Raw genomic sequence first — 18,974 nt, forward strand, 5'->3', positions numbered from 1 at the left:
AGGGGCTCAGGCAGGGGGCGCAGCTGGATCCGGTTCGTGGCTCCCGCCGGCTCCGTCCGGTCAAACCCTGAAATAGCGGGGGGAGGGGCGGCGGGGGCGGGGCCAGCCCGAGCCCTTTGCACGTCCCGGCTCCGGGAGCGCGGCACCGCCCCCCAGAGTGTGACGCATGCGCAGCCCCCCCCCCGGCACATGGGTGCCCCCCCGGGTGCCCAGCGCACGCGGTGCCGTCCCCACCTGACCTGGCAGCCTCGCGCAGCTCCACGTGGCTGGGGCTGGGGCTGGGGGTGGGGGTGGGGGGGGAGCGGTGGCTGCTCCGGCCAAGGGGCGCAGCAGGGACCGCAGCTTAGCTGAGCGACAGGCGAGCAAACAGCACGGACAGAAATGACACAAAGTCACTTGCAGGTCCCATGAATCCCGTCGGGCTCTGAGCTCCCATTCAATGCAGAATAGACACCGGCAGGCACGTTCTGAGCCCTGCGCCCTTCCTCTGGCGAAGCCAGGCTCCTCTCGCTCCCAATGGGCAGCAGCCAGTGGGAGAAAGGGTCCGAGCCCAGCTGCCCAGCAGGCCTGTGGGGGGCTCTCCCATTGGAGGGGGCGCGGGCCCCACTTCGTACCCCTGTGCTCGCGTGGGCTCGTCTCTTGTCACTAAAATGCCAGTTAGGTTGGAAGGTGTTTGTGCTCCCCGTTCCCGCAGGGCCCGACACTCAGTTTGCACCGTGAGGTGGAGGTGAGTGAATCCCGGGCCGGACATCCTGTGTCTGCTGGGGGGGGGGGTTCCTCTTCCGGGGGGGGGGGTGCAGGCGCGTCCATGCTGGTACCAGCCCCAGGCAGCCCCAGCCCCCCGCCTGCTGCCCAATTGCCGCTGTTCTCTGGTTCCTGTCTCGCATCCAGGGGGGCCCCGGAGCTCTCAGGGATTCTCTCTCCCAAGGGTGTTGGAGGGGGACGGGGAGGGTTTCTGGCTGGCTGCAGGGACTCAGGGCTAGGGCTCAGCCCCAACCCCCCCCAGCCGCACCACTCAGCCCTGACCCCACCACCCCATCCCCATGGCTCACCCCTGACCCCCCCCAGCCGCACCACTCAGCCCTGACCCCACCCCCCATCCCCACGGCTCACCCCTGACCCCCCCCAGCCGCACCACTCAGCCCTGACCCCACCCCCCCATCCCCATGGCTCACCCCTGACCCCCCCCAGCCGCACCACTCAGCCCTGACCCCTCCACCGCATCCCCACGGCTCACCCCTGACCCCCCCCAGCCGCACCACTCAGCCCTGACCCCACCCCCCATCCCCATGGCTCACCCCTGACCCCCCCCAGCCGCACCACTCAGCCCTGACCCCACCACCCCATCCCCATGGCTCATCCCTGACCCCCCCCAGCCGCACCACTCAGCCCTGACCCCACCCCCCATCCCCACGGCTCACCCCTGACCCCCCCCAGCCGCACCACTCAGCCCTGACCCCACCCCCCATCCCCATGGCTCACCCCTGACCCCCCCCAGCCGCACCACTCAGCCCTGACCCCACCACCCCATCCCCACGGCTCACCCCTGACCCCCCCCAGCCGCACCACTCAGCCCTGACCCCACCACCCCATCCCCATGGCTCACCCCTGACCCCCCCCAGCCACACCACTCAGCCCTGACCCCACCACCCCATCCCCATGGCTCACCCCTGACTCCCCCCAGCCACACCACTCAGCCCTGACCCCACCACCCCATCCCCATGGCTCACCCCTGACCCCCCCCAGCCACACCACTCAGCCCTGACCCCACCACCCCATCCCCACGGCTCACCCCTGACCCCCCCCAGCCACACCACTCAGCCCTGACCCCACCCCCCATCCCCACGGCTCACCCCTGACCCCCCCAGCCACACCACTCAGCCCTGACCCCCACCACCCCATCCCCATGGCTCACCCCTGACCCCCCCAGCCGCACCACTCAGCCCTGACCCCACCACCCCACCACCCCATCCCCATGGCTCACCCCTGACCCCCCCCCAGCCGCACCACTCAGCCCTGACCCCACCACCCCACCCCCACGGCTCACCCCTGACCCCCCCAGCCGCACCACTCAGCCCTGACCCCACCACCCCATCCCCATGGCTCACCCCCAAACCCCCCCAGCCGCACCACTCAGCCCTGACCCCAGCACCCCATCCCCATGGCTCACCCCTGACCCCCCCCAGCCGCACCACTCAGCCCTGACCCCACCCCCCATCCCCATGGCTCACCCCCAACCTCCCCCTGCCGCACCACTCAGCCCTGACCCCACCACCCCATCCCCACGGCTCACCCCTGACCCCCCCAGCCACACCACTCAGCCCTGACCCCACCCCTCATCCCCATGGCTCACCCCTGACCCCCCTGCCCAGCCCCAGCACGCCCGGGCGTGACGAGACAGCCGGCTGTTTATTGCCCAGCGCCGGAGCAGGAGGCGCTGGAGTGAACAGGGCGATGGGGAACCTGGAGACCAAACTGGGGAGACGCTGCCCGGAGCCCGACTCCTGAACCCGCCCCGGCCGCCCCCGTGGGTCCAGCCCCCGCCTGTCACCCCCTCCCCCTCTCCTGGCTGGCCCCCACCCCCAAGATGTGGGTCCAGCCCCCAGCCTCAGGTCCCATGTGCCCCCCAATGGCCCCTGCTCCCAGCTGGAGACAATCCCCTGGCAGCGGCTCCCCTCCGGGCAGGGGTCTGTGAGTGGCAGAGCCAGGGGCCCGTGAGCCCCTCGGTGCCCAGCCCCCACCCGGCTTCCCTCGGCGCCCGCCGGAAACCCAGGAAATCCCGGCCACTGAGCATCTCTGGGATTTTCTGGATGTTTTACTGGACAGAGGCCCCAAACCGGACTGTCGGGTTGAATCCCGGACACCTGGAACCCTCCCCCCGGAGCAGGGGGGATTAGCCCAGCCCCCCGCCCGGCCTGGGTCGAGGCCCCAGAGACGCCCAGACGCCGCGGTGAGGGCCCCCGGGGAGCAGCATGGACGGACAGACGGGCCCCAGGCTGGGCTGTGACTCTTTCTCCCTTTCACGCCCCGGGGCAGTGGGTCCCAGGCTCAGGGACGCGCCTTTCCCAGCATGCACCGGGGGGCCGGGGAAGAGGGTTGGGGGGGTCACTTCAGCTCCTCGTACACATCCGGCTGTCGCGGCTGCAGCGTCTGGGGGCGACAGGGACAGGTCAGCCAGAGATGCCCCCGCAGAGAACCGGGGACCCCCCTGCACGGCCCAGCCCCCCACCTCTCCCCACGGGGCTCTGCAGCCCCCCCACCCAGTGCTGGCCCCCAGCCCATCCCGGCTGGTCCCTCGGGCTCCCGCTGCCCCCCCAGCTCTGGGGTGAGATAACCAGCCCCCTCCTCAGCCAGCGGGTTTGGAGGGGGCAGCTCCCCCTCCCCCCACTGGGCCCGAACCCCTGGGGTGAGGACGCAGGGCCGGGGCGAGGGCTCACCTCGTACGTGGGGCCAGGGTCAGGGGGGCTCCTGGGTGGGGCCTAGAGCGGAGGGAGGGAAGAGGGGTGTTAAAACCAGACTCCAGAAATGTCCCCCCCGGCCCCAAGGGGATCTCGGCAGAGTCAGAGGGACCCCGGGTTTGTGAGACCCCCCCAGGCAGGGGCTGCGGGTCGGGACTGAGGGTGCCACAGAGGAGGGGGAGGGGCTGAGCCCTTGTCACTCACCGCCCCCCCGGCACAGGCTGTCGGGGGCAGGTTCTCGTACACCAGGACGGGCGCCGCTTTCGCCTGGGGGGGCTCGTTCCAGCAGCGAGAGTCTGGGAGGAGCATCAGAGACGCTGGAACCAGGATCCTGGCGCCCAGCCCCGCTCAGCTCTAACCACTAGCCCCCACCCCCCTCCCAGAGCTGGGGAGACAACCCAGGAATCCTGGCTCCCAGCCCCGCCCAGCTCTAACCACTAGCCCCCACCCCCCTCCCAGAGCTGGGGAGACAACCCAGGAATCCTGGCTCCCAGCCCCGCCCAGCTCTAACCACTAGCCCCCACCCCCCTCCCAGAGCTCGAGAGACAACCCAGGAATCCTGCAGAAGCGGCAAGGATCCTGTGTCACCTTATACAGGCAGTCCCCAACTTCCGTCGGATCCGCACTTACGAATGGGGCTTTCTCGCCCCGGAGGTCGGGGCGAGAGAGCCCCGTTTGTAAGCTGCTCCAGTGCCCCTGGTCTGCTGGAGACCGTCTCCAGCAGACCGGGGCACCGGGCGGGTTCCCGCGCTTCTGAGGCTTTGCCAGAGCAAAGCCTCAGAGGCGCGGCACCCCGCTGCCGCTGCAGCTCTGCTCCCCGTGTCCCTGGTCTGCTGGGGGGGGGGGCGCAGCTAGTGTGCTCTCCTCCCCCCCAGCAGACCAGGCTTTTGTTTTGGACTCTGGGGCAGAGCAGCTGGGGCGCTGCCGATTGGTCCTGCAGCGCCGCTCTGGGCACTACTGGACCAACCCGGCAGCACCCCAGCTGCTCTGCCCCAGGCGTCCCCAAGTCAGCCGCTGCTGAAACTGACCAGGGGCTGACTACAGGAAGCCCGAGGCAGAGTTGCTCTGCCCCAGGCTTCCTGGAATCAGCTGCTGATCAGTTTCAGCAGCAGCTGCCTTGGGGATGCCTGGGGTTCTTAAGTTGATTCTGTATGTAAGTCAGAACTGGCCAACTTACATACAAATTCAACTTAAGAACAAACCTACAGTCCCTATCTTGTACGTAACCGGGGACTGCCTGTAGACGAATCGAAGTGTTGGAGCAGCAGACCCACGAAACCACGGGACTCCTCACCCCTTTTGCAGATTCAGAGTAACACGGCCACCCCTCTGATACCCAGGAATCCTGGCTCCCAGCCCTGCCCAGCTCTAACCACTAGCCCTCACTCCCCTCCCAGAGCTGGGGTGAGAACCCAGGCGTCCCGGCTCTCCAGGGGTGGGGGCTGTAACTCACAGAGGAAAGAGGCCGCGACTCCGGCCAGCGCCACCCCCGCCAGGGACCCGATGACGATCCCAGCGATGGCCCCGGCAGAGAGACCCGAATCGGCACCCGGGGGAGGGGAATCTGGGGGAGAGACGGGGGAGGGGTGTTACAGCCACAGTCCCCCCCACCCTCTCCCCCACAGCGCCCCCTAGCGCCCATTGGAGGAGCTCTGCCTGCCAGAGAAGAGCGCCCCCTGCTGAGCCCCAGGTACCTACAGCCCAGGGCCCCCTAGCGCTGCGCTGCCCCATAGCATCTGCAGAGTCCAGCTCCCTCCCAGGGACTCACCCGGCCCTGGCACCCGCACGGCGACCGACGCCCAGGCAGTGAGGTTGGTGCCCGAGTTGTGAGCCTGGCACTCGTACGTGCCCTGCTGAGCGCTGGTCGTGAGGGTCAAGGTGAAGCTGCTGCCGGTCTGGCCAGTGTCGGTGCCGTTGAGAGCCCAGCGATAGCTCGGGGCTGGGACGGAGTCGGCGACACACGTGAGGGTCAGAGGGGACCCCAGGGGCAGGAGGATGGGGCCTGGTGGGTCTATCCTGGCGGAGTCTGGCCCGTCTACACAGAGAGAGACGGGGCAGGAGACGGTGGCACCAGAGAGGGGTCTCTGGTTACCAAAGCCACACGCCCCACCCCAGAAGCAGCTGCATCTTGGTGGCCGGATAGGGCCAGCAGGGCAGGGGATGCGGCTACTCACAGGTCACTGTCACAGGGCTGGGCTCGCTGCGGTTGGTGCTGACGGCGTTCCCGACCTCGCACTGGTAGGCGCCGGCGTCGCCCCGGGTGACGTTCAGCACCGTCAGGGTGTGGTTGTCGGGGGACAGCACCAGCCGCCGGCTGGGCCCAAGGGGCTCCCCGTCCCGGAGCCAGAGCCGGGTGTCGGCGCTGGGGGAGCTGTTACACGTGAGGGAGAAGGTCCCGTTCTCAGGCACCAGGGTCTGGTTGGGCGTCACCGTGGGCCTGGGCAGCATTTCTGTGCGAGGAGCAGAGAGAGCGTCAGTGGGGGGAGCAGATGGATCCCGCCAGTGCTGCTCTGTAGTGACTCTGTGCGTGTGTGCCTCAGTTTCCCCAGGCACAGTGCACTGTCTGGACGAGGAGGGGGCAACTGAGCACGACTCCCTGGGTGCAGCCTCTCAGCCTCAGGCGAGGGGACAGCAGGTAACTTCCTGGGCCAGGCGGGGCACAAAGGGGAGGCTGGTGACTCCGGGCTGGGGACCAGGGCCTGGGAGCGGGTGAGTCTGGGCTGGTCTGAGGACCAGGGAGGGGGCGGAGCAGGAGGGGGCCAGGCTCCAGACCCCAGGCCCTGCTCCCCCAGAGCAATAGCACGGACTGTGCCCGGCTCCCGGCTCCGAACCAATAAACCTTCCGTTCATTGGGCTGAGCGACCGTCTGGGGGGGGGGGGGGCGGTGACTCCCCAGGCCTGGGACAGAGGCCACACACCGGGCCGGCTCTGTGCTGGGGGCATGTTCAATGTAGAAGCCGCTGCCTTATAGCAACGTGCTGCCTGTCGCGTTTTCCCTCGGGTCGGCGGGCGAGGAAACGCCCCAGAGGACACGGCTCCCGGCAGCGCCCAGTCCTACGGGAGCCGCTCCCGGCAGCGCTGCGCACAGAACGGCTCTGCGGCGATGTGCGACGGGCGGCAGTTTCTGGGGGGCGGGGGGGGAACTGCCCCTCTCAGACGCGCTGCTGGCCCTGGCACGGTCCTAGCGGGGGCATCATGCGGCAGGGGACGGAACGGCCACTGGAAACACTGAGCTCAGAGCCAGCAGCCTCCCCTCGGCCCAGGGGTCGGGTCGGGGTCGGGCCTCCCCCCAGGGTCCCGCCGAGGGGGCTCAGCCCGGGGGCAGCCCAGTCACGTCCTGCGTCCTGCCTGCCACACTGAGCGATGCCGTTGGCACCGTTGCCTCCTTTTTACACTCGCACCCCCCCCGTGTTCTCACGCCCTGGCGCTCCACGTGCACTCTCCACGCAGAGGGGAGGGGCGAGGGGGCCTGGCGAGCCGGGCAAGGGCTGGGGTCACCCCCACTCCGGTGCCACCCCTCTGCTGCCCTGCCCTGCCTCGTCCCCCCCACTGGCAGGCTGGGGTCACCCCCACTCCTGTGCCACCCCTCTGCTGCTCTGCCCTGCCTCGTCCCCCCCACTGGCAGGCTGGGGTCACCCCTACTCCTGTGCCACCCCCCTCCTGCCCTGCCCTGCCTCGTCCCCCCCACTGGCAGGCTGGGGTCACCCCCACTCCTGTGCCACCCCTCTCCTGCCCTGCCCTGCCTCATCCCCCCCACTGGCAGGCTGGGGTCACCCCCACTCCTGTTCCACCCCTCTGCTGCCCTGCCCTGCCTCGTCCCCCCCACTGGCAGGCTGGGGTCACCCCCACTCCTGTGCCACCTCTCTGCTGCCCTGCCCTGCCTCATCCCCCCCACTGGCAGGCTGGGGTCACCCCCACTCCTGTTCCACCCCTCTGCTGCCCTGCCCTGCCCTGCCCTGCGTCATCCCCCCCACTGGCAGACTGGGGTCACCCCCACTCCTGTTCCACCCCTCTGCTGCCCTGCCCTGCCCTGCGTCATCCCCCCCACTGGCAGGCTGGGGTCACCCCCACTCCTGTTCCACCCCTCTGCTGCCCTGCCCTGCCCTGCGTCATCCCCCCCACTGGCAGGCTGGGGTCACCCCCACTCCGGTGCCACCCCTCTGCTGCCCTGCCCTGCCTCGTCCCCCCCACTGGCAGGCTGGGGTCACCCCCACTCCTGTTCCACCCCTGTGCTGCCCTGCCCTGCCTTGTTCCCCCCACTGGCAGGCTGGGGTCACCCCCACTCCTGTGCCACCCCTCTGCTGCCCTGCCCTGCCTCATCCCCCCCCACTGGCAGGCTGGGGTCACCCCCACTCCTGTGCCACCCCTCTGCTGCCCTGCCCTGCCTCGTCCCCCCCACTGGCAGGCTGGGGTCACCCCCACTCCTGTGCCACCCCTCTGCTGCCCTGCCCTGCCTCGTCCCCCCCACTGGCAGACTGGGGTCACCCCCACTCCGGTGCCACCCCTCTGCTGCCCTGCCCTGCCTCATCCCCCCCACTGGCAGGCTGGGGTCACCCCCACTCCTGTGCCACCCCTCTGCTGCCCTGCCCTGCCTCGTCCCCCCCACTGGCAGGCTGGGGTCACCCCCACTCCTGTTCCACCCCTCTGCTGCCCTGCCTTGCCTCGTCCCCCCCACTGGCAGGCTGGGGTCACCCCCACTCCTGTGCCACCCCTCTGCTGCCCTGCCCTGCCTCGTCCCCCCCACTGGCAGGCTGGGGTCACCCCCACTCCTGTGCCACCCCTCTGCTGCCCTGCCCTGCCCTGCCCTGCGTCATCCCCCCCACTGGCAGACTGGGGTCACCCCCACTCCTGTTCCACCCCTCTGCTGCCCTGCCCTGCCCTGCGTCATCCCCCCCACTGGCAGGCTGGGGTCACCCCCACTCCTGTTCCACCCCTCTGCTGCCCTGCCCTGCCCTGCGTCATCCCCCCCACTGGCAGGCTGGGGTCACCCCCACTCCTGTTCCACCCCTGTGCTGCCCTGCCCTGCCTTGTTCCCCCCACTGGCAGGCTGGGGTCACCCCCACTCCTGTGCCACCCCTCTGCTGCCCTGCCCTGCCTCATCCCCCCCCACTGGCAGGCTGGGGTCACCCCCACTCCTGTGCCACCCCTCTCCTGCCCTGCCCTGCCCTGCCCCGTCCCCCCCACTGGCAGGCTGGGGTCACCCCCACTCCTGTGCCACCCCTCTGCTGCCCTGCCCTGCCTCGTCCCCCCCACTGGCAGGCTGGGGTCACCCCCACTCCTGTGCCACCCCTCTGCTGCCCTGCCCTGCCCTGCGTCATCCCCCCCACTGGCAGACTGGGGTCACCCCCACTCCGGTGCCACCCCTCTGCTGCCCTGCCCTGCCTCGTCCCCCCCACTGGCAGGCTGGGGTCACCCCCACTCCTGTTCCACCCCTGTGCTGCCCTGCCCTGCCTTGTTCCCCCCACTGGCAGGCTGGGGTCACCCCCACTCCTGTGCCACCCCTCTGCTGCCCTGCCCTGCCTCATCCCCCCCCACTGGCAGGCTGGGGTCACCCCCACTCCTGTGCCACCCCTCTGCTGCCCTGCCCTGCCTCGTCCCCCCCACTGGCAGGCTGGGGTCACCCCCACTCCTGTGCCACCCCTCTGCTGCCCTGCCCTGCCTCGTCCCCCCCCCACTGGCAGGCTGAGGTCACCCCCACTCCTGTTCCACCCCTTTGCTGCCCTACCCTGCCTCGTACCCCCCCCCCCACTGGCAGGCTGGGGTCACCCCCACTCCTGTTCCACCCCTCTGCTGCCCTGCCCTGCCTCGTCCCCCCCCCCCCACTGGCAGGCTGGGGTCACCCCCACTCCTGTTCCACCCCTCTCCTGCCCTGCCCTGCCTCGTCCCCCCCACTGGCAGACTGGGGTCACCCCCACTCCTGTGCCACCCCTCTGCTGCCCTGCCCTGCCTTGTCCCCCCCACTGGCAGGCTGGGGTCACCCCCACTCCTGTTCCACCCCTCTGCTGCCCTGCCCTGCCTCGTCCCCCCCACTGGCAGGCTGGGGTCACCCCCACTCCTGTGCCACCCCTCTGCTGCCCTGCCCTGCCTCGTCCCCCCCACTGGCAGGCTGGGGTCACCCCCACTCCTGTGCCACCCCTCTGCTGCCCTGCCCTGCCTCGTCCCCCCCACTGGCAGGCTGGGGTCACCCCCACTCCTGTACCACCCCTCTGCTGCCCTGCCCTGCCTCATCCCCCCCACTGGCAGGCTGGGGTCACCCCCACTCCTGTTCCACCCCTCTGCTGCCCTGCCCTGCCCTGCGTCATCCCCCCCACTGGCAGACTGGGGTCACCCCCACTCCGGTGCCACCCCTCTGCTGCCCTGCCCTGCCTCGTCCCCCCCACTGGCAGGCTGGGGTCACCCCCACTCCTGTGCCACCCCTCTGCTGCCCTGCCCTGCCTCGTCCCCCCCCACTGGCAGGCTGGGGTCACCCCCACTCCTGTTCCACCCCTCTGCTGCCCTGCCTTGCCCCCCCCACTGGCAGGCTGGGGTCACCCCCACTCCTGTTCCACCCCTCTGCTGCCCTGCCCTGCCTCGTCCCCCCCACTGGCAGGCTGGGGTCACCCCCACTCCTGTGCCACCCCTCTGCTGCCCTGCCCTGCGTCATCCCCCCCACTGGCAGACTGGGGTCACCCCCACTCCGGTGCCACCCCTCTGCTGCCCTGCCCTGCCTCGTCCCCCCCACTGGCAGGCTGGGGTCACCCCCACTCCTGTTTCACCCCTCTGCTGCCCTGCCCTGCCTTGTCCCCCCCACTGGGAGGCTGGGGTCACCCCCACTCCTGTTCCACCCCTCTGCTGCCCTGCCCTGCCTCGTCCCCCCCACTGGCAGGCTGGGGTCACCCCCACTCCTGTGCCACCCCTCTGCTGCCCTGCCCTGCCTCGTCCCCCCCACTGGCAGGCTGGGGTCACCCCCACTCCTGTGCCACCCCTCTGCTGCCCTGCCCTGCCTCGTCCCCCCCCCCCACTGGCAGGCTGGGGTCACCCCCACTCCTGTAGCACCCCTCTGCTGCCCTGCCCTGCCTCATCCCCCCCACTGGCAGGCTGGGGTCACCCCCACTCCTGTTCCACCCCTCTGCTGCCCTGCCCTGCCTCGTCCCCCCCCACTGGCAGGCTGAGGTCACCCCCACTCCTGTTCCACCCCTCTGCTGCCCTGCCCTGCGTCATCCCCCCCATTGGCAGGCTGGGGTCACCCCCACTCCTGTTCCACCCCTCTGCTGCCCTGCCCTGCCCTGCCTCATCCCCCCCACTGGCAGGCTGGGGTCACCCCCACTCCTGTGCCACCCCTCTGCTGCCCTGCCCTGCCTCGTCCCCCCCACTGGCAGGCTGGGGTCACCCCCACTCCTGTTCCACCCCTCTGCTGCCCTGCCCTGCCCTGCCTCGTCCCCCCCCACTGGCAGGCTGAGGTCACCCCCACTCCTGTTCCACCCCTCTGCTGCCCTGCCCTGCCTCATCCCCCACACTGGCAGGCTGGGGTCACCCCCACTCCTGTTCCACCCCTCTGCTGCCCTGCCCTGCCTCGTCCCCCCCACTAGCAGGCTGGGGTCACCCCCACTCCTGTTCCACCCCTCTGCTGCCCTGCCCTGCCTCATCCCCCCCACTGGCAGGCTGGGGTCACCCCCACTCCTGTGCCACCCCTCTGCTGCCCTGCCCTGCCTCATCCCCCCCACTGGCAGGCTGGGGGGAAGCACAGCGAGGCGGCCCCCGCTCTCATTGGTCCCCTGGCTGGGTCACTCTGCTTGTGCCCACACATTGGGGGTGTTACCGCGTGCCCCCCCCCCCCCCCTCGGTCTCAAAGCCAATGGCTGAAGCAGGGATGAAGCTATTGATGAAAATGTCCCCAGAGCTGAGCCCTGCGGGACACTCGCGCTGCGCCCTTCCCGCCCCACGGCCAGCGCCGGGGCTGTGTCTAGACGCCAGCGCGCGAGTGACGATGCGGATCGGTCCAAGGGGAAGCCTTTTGACCGCTCCCTTACGCCTCATGACCCGCGTCCTGGCCCGCGGCACAGCCCGGCGCCCATTTCTATTGGAATGAAGCCGGGGATGGTGAAATCCCCGCTCCATTGACCATGTCGGGGAGCCTGTTTAACATGCCCTGACCCCCGACCCTGGGCACTACGGCCCGGCAGCTCGGCACCACCTCACTGGGTAACGTTAGTGTCACGAGCTTCACTGAGCCAAGACAGCCCCTGCCAGCCCCTCCCCGTGCACAAGGCATGAACCGTGGCAGCTCTCCGGGGGTGCTCGCGACGGCTCATTTCTGTGTCTGTGGGCTCTCCGGGGGATGCTCGCGACGGCTCATTTCTGTCTGTGGGCTCTCCGGGGGGTGCTCGCGACGGCTCATTTCTGTGTCTGTGGGCTCTCCAGGGGTGCTCGCGACGGCTCATTTCTGTGTCTGTGGGCTCTCCGGGGGGTGCTCGCGACGGCTCATTTCTGTGTCTGTGGGCTCTCCGGGGGTGCTCGCGACGGCTCATTTCTGTGTCTGTGGGCTCTCCGGGGGATGCTCGCGACGGCTCATTTCTGTGTCTGTGGGCTCTCCGGGGGGTGCTCGCGACGGCTCATTTCTGTGTCTGTGGGCTCTCCGGGGGGTGCTCGCGACGGCTCATTTCTGTGTCTGTGGGCTCTCCGGGGGTGCTCGCGACGGCTCATTTCTGTGTCTGTGGGCTCTCCGGGGGTGCTCGCGACGGCTCATTTCTGTGTCTGTGGGCTCTCCGGGGACCCAAAGGAACGGCCTGATCTCCCGTTGTCTAGCCCGGCCGGGCAATGGCCCTTTTCCAGTGCCCGGGAACCTCCGCCCCCCCCGAGGCTTCCCAACGAGAACGGCTGCCGGCTCAGAGACCTGGGCCATCTCCCCGCGCCGTCCGGGCGCATCTCGCCAGCCCACGGTCGCTGGGGGGCGTCTCATTCACCCCCGCAACTCGTGTGCTTTGCCTAGTTCTGCCCTTACCCCCCCCTCATTTTCACGCCCACTCACTAGTGTAACTGTCCGGTCGCACGAGCGGGCTGTTGAAACCAAACCCAAGATTTCATTGAGCATTTCAGCCACTTCCACGTTTTCCGTTGTTCCACCCTCCCTGAACGGGCCCCTGCACTTCGGTCTGTTCTATTGCAGGGCTGCTCCGCGTGGGACCCGGGGGCCGGGGCTACTCACAGCTCATGCCGAGGGCTGCAGCTTAAGTGTGGTTGCGTGTACATGCAAATATCCATGCAAATATATGCAAATAGCTTCTGTCACACCGCGGGGCATGAATACAAAGATTAAGCCTGCGGCCAGCGTGAGCCAATCAGCACCTCCCCGTTTCTGCCCACGAGGCTAAGCAGCCAGCACTTCCCCCAAGGCCCCGGCACGCCCGGCCCCTCCTCTCTGGGCTAGAAACCCCCCCACCAGGTGTCTGGGAGTTGAACCCCTCCCATTACCAAGGCAACAGAAGATTGTTGTGATTTGCTGACTTGTGCTGGTGAGTTGTACACGGCCGTGTGACGTACCTGCCTCTCTCTGCGGAGAGCCGGCATCAGCTGCTGCCCCTTTGAAACTCAGAGGCGGCGTTTCAAAGGGGCAGCCGCTGCTCAGCTGATCCCCGGCTCCGCTGTGTGGTGGCTGCCCCTGGAAGTACCCGATCCCCGGCTCCGCTGGGTGGTGGCTGCCCCCGGAGGTACCCCTTCTCCCCCCTTTGCAGCCTCTGTCTGATGGAGGCAGTGGGGGGGGGATCCACTAGTCGACTGGTCCTTGACATCCTCAGACCCTCTGTCCATGCAATACCCAGGCTGTGCTCTACCCACACGTGGCTAGCGAGGGGAGGCCTGACCGAGGGAGCAGCCTTGAGAAGCCAGAGGCAGAGCGACCAGGGGAGCGAGGGGGACGGGGGCTGCAGACAGGGGAGTTCAAGAGGCAGATTGATGGGGGAGGGCTGCTCTGCGTGGCACAAGCCGCACTGGGGCTCCAGCCACGCGGGGTACAGGGGGCAACACGCCTCAGAGCCCCTCCCCCGCATGGCCAGAGCGCCAGCGCCGAGCTGCCCTGTTGCAGGGGGCGGGAGGGAGCCCGGAGCATCCCAGCCTGAGGGCCGGGGGGCCCCATCCCCGCCTTACAGGGACCTCAGCATTCAACTGGGCAGCCCCAGCGCCTGGCTCCCAGCGGGGACGCTCCCCGGAATCGGCCTGGGTGTGGGCCGGCGAGGGGTCACTGGCATCGGGAGCAGGGATTTCCCAGCAGGCCGTGCGACCCGGGTTTCTGTGTCCCAGAGTTCAGTGCGGTTCTGGGCTCGGACTTGCCCTGCACACGGATGGAGGGATGCGCACGCGGGGAGGGGAGCGCGGGGGGGGCTCCTGGGGGCGTCGTTCCCCTTCTCTGCTGGTCGCTTTGGTTGAAGCAGAGACAGCTGGAGAGGGGCGGGGGGAGGTTTTCCTGAGTCTGCGGGGCTGGATATTACGCCCTCAGGAAGGCAGGGCTGGAACGACACACACAAGGTAGCAAGTGCTCTCAGAGAGTCACACAAAGAATTGCTGTGGTAGAACCACAGAGCCACAGGGCTGGCAGAGACCTGAGAATGTCAAGTCCAGCCCCCTGCCCTAGGCAGGACCAATCCCACCTAAATCAACCCGGCCAGGGCTGTGTCAAGCCGAGACTTCAACACCTCTAGGGATGGAGACTCCCCCCTCCCCAGGGAACCCAGCCCAGCGCTTCCCCGCCCGCCTAGGGAAATCGTTTTTCCTAATGTCCAACTGTGGCGGGGTGGCCCCCGCCGAGACCGGAAGGCGGGGCTTGGCAGCGCGGGGGCAGATCGCCGCGCAGAGCCCGGGGAGTGGCAGCGCCCACAACAAGCGGCAGCACGGGGAGGCATCGCCCGGGGACCGGGGGCCGGTTAAAGGGACGTCACTAGTGACGACACCCCTCTGAGACCCAGAAGTGACGCGAGGGAATGGCGTCTGGCAGGACGCCGACCCAGGGGGCCGGGGAGGGACGTCAGGAGGGACGTCATCACTCCAGGCCCGGCAGGCGATTCACATGGGAACCCCGGGCTGGCGGAAGGGAGAGGAAGGAGCCAGCAAGCGGAGCCAGAGACCTTGGGTGAGGTGTAACCCTGGGTCCCCTGGCTACGGCAGCGCTAGGGAAGAAGCGGGCCAGGGCGGGGGCATGGACCCTGAGAGCAGGGGAGTCTAGGGGTTTCGACCCCCTCCGCTAGGACGGGCGTGAGTCCGTCCCTTAGGGCCCTGGGTCAGGGTTCGGAGCGAGGGTGGGCCCGAACCCCCTTCCCTAATTCGTCCCCTTACCGGGCTATCGTAGCCCGAGCCGGTGGGGAAGGAGCAACCATTATCGCCGAACGGAGTGTAAAGCGGGAAATGTAATAAATTTACCGACTCCAACGATACACGAGTGGGTGTGTCAGGGTAACCGGGGGACCGGACACGAGGGATCCCCGTCCACCAACCCAGACCTCCCCCCCTGCAACTAGAGCCCATTGCTCCTTGTTCTGCCACCTGCTCCCACTGAGACCAGCCTCTCTCCAGCCTCTTTGGAACCCTCCTGCAGAGAGCTGCGGCTGCTCTCAAATCCCCCCTCACTCTGCTCTTCTGCAGACTGAACAGACCCAAACCCCTCAGCCTCTCCTCGTAGGTCATAAGTGTTTCTGAGCAGTAGCTGGTAAAACAAAACCAAATCGGAGAGTGACAGGCGCTGCACAGAATAATTCATAGAATCATAGAGCACTAGGCCTGGAAGGGACCTCGAGAGCCATCAAGTCCAGTCCCCGGCCCCCATGGCAGGACCCAGCACTGACTAGACCAGCCCTGAGAGACATTTATCCAACCTGCTCCTAAATATCCCCAGAGACGGGGATTCCACAGCCTCCCTGGGCAACTTATCCCAGGGTTTGACCCCCCTGACAGGCAGGAACTTTTTCCTAATGTCCAACCTCAACCTCCCTTGCTGCAGTTTAAGCCCATTGCTTCTTGTTCTATCCTCAGAGGCCAAGATGAACAAGTTTTCTCCCTCCTCCTTGTGACACCCTTTTAGATACCTGAAAACTGCTCTCATGTCCCCCTCAATCTTCTCTTTTCTAAACTAAACAAACCCAATTCTTTCAGCCTTCCCTCACAGCTCATGTTCTCTAGACCTTTCATCATTCTCACTGCTCTTCTCTGGACCCTCTCCAATTTCTCCACATCTTTCTTGAAATGCGGTGCCCACAACTGGACACAACACTCCAACTGAGGCCTAACCAGCGCAGAGTAGAGCGGACGAATGACTTCTCATGTCTTGCTCACAACACACCTGTTCATGCAGCCCAGAATCATGTTTGCTTTCTTTGCAACGGCATCACACTGCTGACTCTCATTCAACTTGTGGTCCACTCTAAGCCCTAGATCCCTTTCTGCCGTACTCCTTCCCAGACAGTCACTTCCCATTCTGTATGTGTGAAACTGATTGTTCCTTCCTAAGTGGAGCACTTTGCATTTGTCTTTATTAAACTTCATCCTGTTTACCTCAGACCATTTCTCCAATTTGTCCAGGTCATTTTGAATTCTGACCCATCCTCCAGAGCAGTCGCAACCCCGCCCAGCTTGATATCATCTGCAAACTTAATAAGCGAACTTTCTATGCCAATATCTAAATGGTTGATGAAAATATTGAACAGAGCCGGTTCCATAACAGACCCCTGCGGAACCCCACTTGTTAAAATTGCAAGTGACAGCAATAGCATTTGCAAGGAGCAAAACTACAATGAGAGTGGGATAGAGGGACGGGAGGGCAACTCAGTGATTCGCAGGCAGCAGACAACACAAATGTGCGAACTGTGAGGAGATTCCTGTCCTGTCTTAGCCCCTTTTAAAATGTACTAAGCAAGACTTCTCCCTAGCAAGGCAGTGTCTCCAGCGTAGTGCCCGTGGGTGCCATGGCGCCCGCCGGGGCATTTATGTGCACCCCCAGAGTGATTGGGGCGGCCCTGCCCAGGCGTGCGGAGCATGCGTGGCTCTGCTCCTGGGCGCGCAGTGTGTGAGCGGCCCTGCCCCTGGGTGCCTGGCAGCCCCAAAAGGTTGGGGACCACTATAGGAAGGGAAGGGAGAAGGGCAGAGGCTCTGCAGCCCTACTGAGCATGCTCAGTGCCTCCCCCGAGTAAAGGATAAAAGAGCAGGTTTAAGCAAATGAAGAAGCCCCCCTGGCCGGGACACTCTGCGATGGTGCCTCGCTCCCAGGGGGTGACTGTCCGTACCCCTCTGCCCTGCCTGTACCGGGGATGGATCTCCCCTTAGCCCCAGCCCTGAGTTTACCCTGGCCCCGAATCTAAGCCGCTTCCCCGCCCCCCAGTCAGCTTTCACCCCCCTCCTCGGTTTAGCCCCTTTTCTCCGTTTTTAACCCCTTGGAAAAGTAAGGAAGCAGAAAAGTTATAGAGTGGGCAGAGCGAAGGGCAGTGGCTTCAACAGAGACACTGGGCATGCTCAGTGCTTCCGCGCATGCGCATTGCCCCATAAGTCTTCTCAAGTAACAATCTCGAAGGTAGCAGCCCGTAGCGGGGGGGGGGTCTCCGGGGGGGGGGGGGGGGGGGCCCGGGGTGTCACTTACCCCAGACGCGCACAAACACCGCGGCGGTGACTTTGTTGGGCGGAGCGTCCATCCACAGCGAGTAGTTCCCGGTGTCACTGAGCGTCACCCCCGCGATGTGCAGGGCGCAGCCCGGCCCCCCTGTCTCCCGCCCCGTGTGCGCCGGGCCGATGCTCGGAGCAGACGGTGCCGACGGGTAGTAAGTGAGGATCCGTCCGGGCTCATCAGAGGTTTCTGATCGGAACCAGGCGCAGCTCAGCACGTTCTGCGGAGGATCCTGCAGGGCCAGGCTGACGCCCCCTCCCACAGCGGGGCTCGGCGGGCTGAGGACGATGGTCCCTGGGGGCCGGGTGCTCTGGGCCGGCGCCGGCTGCAGGCAGGAGCCCAGGACGGAGGCTGCGGGGGGAGCCCAGATACTAACGGTGCCCCTCACCCCCGACCTGCCCCCCCGCTTTCCTCTGCCCCCCCTCGGGCAGCCCTTCGTGTCCCCTGCCCCGCCCCTCCCCTCCCCTCCCCTCCCCCGACCGCCCCGTCTTAGCTGCCAGGGCCCCTCGCCAGGAGCCTTTGCTGCAGCGGGCGGGGGCAGGGGGCTCTGGCAGGGCAGCCCCGACTTCCCCTCCCAGCTCGACCCGCCCGCTCCCCCGCGGCCTGGAGCAGGAACCAGTGGGGGGGGGGGGCAGAACCCACCTCGGGAGGGAATCCTCGGACCTCCCCCCCACCCCCACCCCCACCCCCCCCCGCGCCCTGGGGTCCCCGTAGCTCAGCCCCGCTGCTTCACCGGACACCGGCTCGTGCCCCGGACACCTGGGTCCCCCCCGCTCTGACCTGCCAGGAGAACCCGGGCCCAAGGGCCGCCCGGCCGGGGGGGGCCTCGCTCCATCGCCCGTCGCTGCCGCGGGACGCGCCCGGTGTCAGACGCCTGGTCCCAGCGGGGCGAAGGGCAGAGCGGGGCGGGGGGAGGAAGCCCCGCCCCTGCCCAGCTCAGCGCAGGCACCGGGTCCGGCCCCTTTCCTGCAACCGCCCTGGCCGGGCAGCGACCCGGACCCGGACCAGGGGCGGCTCCGGCCGCGGCTCAGCCCCCCTGGCGGGGAGGGAGGGGGTGTTCTGCTCAGCGGAGTGGCCCGGGCCGCAGGATCTGCGGGACTCACCGCCGCGGGGCCCTGCCAGGGGTTCATCCCCGGCATTCGCCGTGCGGGTCCTGATGCCCCGGCCGCTCTGTGGGGCGCCTCGCCCGGCCCCTGTGACTGAGCCTGCTCCTGGTCCCCGCCTCCTCCCCTCCTGTCACCCTGTGCCCAGCCCGCGGCTCGGCCCCGCTCCTGGGTCCCGGGCTCTGTCTGCCTGGGGCACCCTGGCGCCTGACACCCTGATGCGCTTTTTCAGGGGGATAAGGCAACACGCCACATTTATTGATCACACAGAGAATAATTAACACTTATCATATGCATATGATATATATATAAGTCACTCATGCACTCACACACACACTCCGTCTTGTTGTTACCAACGAGTTGCTCCCCCTCACTGCACTGGCCAGGTGAGTTAGATGGGGGAGGGGTGGAGCCGGGCTTCTGCTGATCCGGATCGATGCTCCGATGGTGACAAGACGAAACCCGGGGTCCCTCTCCAAGACAACTCACTTTTCTAGCAGCATCCCTCTCATATGCAAATATATCCCAGATTCAAACTCTGGGTCTGTGTCCTTTGGTCCCTTTGTGCTGCAGAGAGGGTGTTTTCCAAAGAAGGTGCCTGCTTCTAATCCCCAAGGCCCTCAGTATGTCTGCTCTTCTTTCTTGAGCCCCCTTGACACCTTGGGTCTGGCTTCTACCCCCTTTTCAACTGGTGTAGCTCTCTGGAGGTGCTTGGCTCCCAAGTGTTACTCATTCACACCTCGTTCATTCAACTGGGCAATTGATTACAGAGTGGGGGGAGAGAGTGGGGGGGGG

The 18,974-nt window shown here is 67.2% G+C and overlaps 1 protein-coding gene across 6 annotated transcripts in view; it reads right to left on the reverse strand.

The window, feature by feature from the left end:
* Nucleotides 1–18,974, reverse strand: part of LOC102459912 (cell adhesion molecule CEACAM6-like) — a 70,745-nt gene that overhangs the window by 19,977 nt on the left and 31,794 nt on the right. Inside the window, exons 3-9 of one of the 6 annotated variants that reach the window (XM_075918496.1) lie at nt 17,053–17,427; nt 5,633–5,908; nt 5,227–5,493; nt 4,912–5,022; nt 3,663–3,754; nt 3,438–3,479; nt 2,796–3,150 (exon numbers count right to left, since the gene is read on the reverse strand). In XM_075918496.1, coding sequence (XP_075774611.1) covers nt 3,106–3,150; nt 3,438–3,479; nt 3,663–3,754; nt 4,912–5,022; nt 5,227–5,493; nt 5,633–5,908; nt 17,053–17,427 — 1,208 coding nt within the window. In that variant the 3' untranslated portion in view covers nt 2,796–3,105. Of the gene's footprint in view, nt 1–2,795; nt 3,151–3,437; nt 3,480–3,662; nt 3,755–4,911; nt 5,023–5,226; nt 5,494–5,632; nt 5,909–15,257; nt 15,268–17,052; nt 17,428–18,974 lie in introns of those variants that run through there. The other 5 variants (XM_075918501.1, XM_075918497.1, XM_075918500.1 and 2 more) reach the window with 5 other exon arrangements.

The sequence above is a fragment of the Pelodiscus sinensis genome, unplaced genomic scaffold (genome assembly GCF_049634645.1).
Source record: "Pelodiscus sinensis isolate JC-2024 unplaced genomic scaffold, ASM4963464v1 ctg140, whole genome shotgun sequence".
In the NCBI taxonomy this organism is placed as follows: Eukaryota; Metazoa; Chordata; order Testudines; family Trionychidae; genus Pelodiscus; species Pelodiscus sinensis.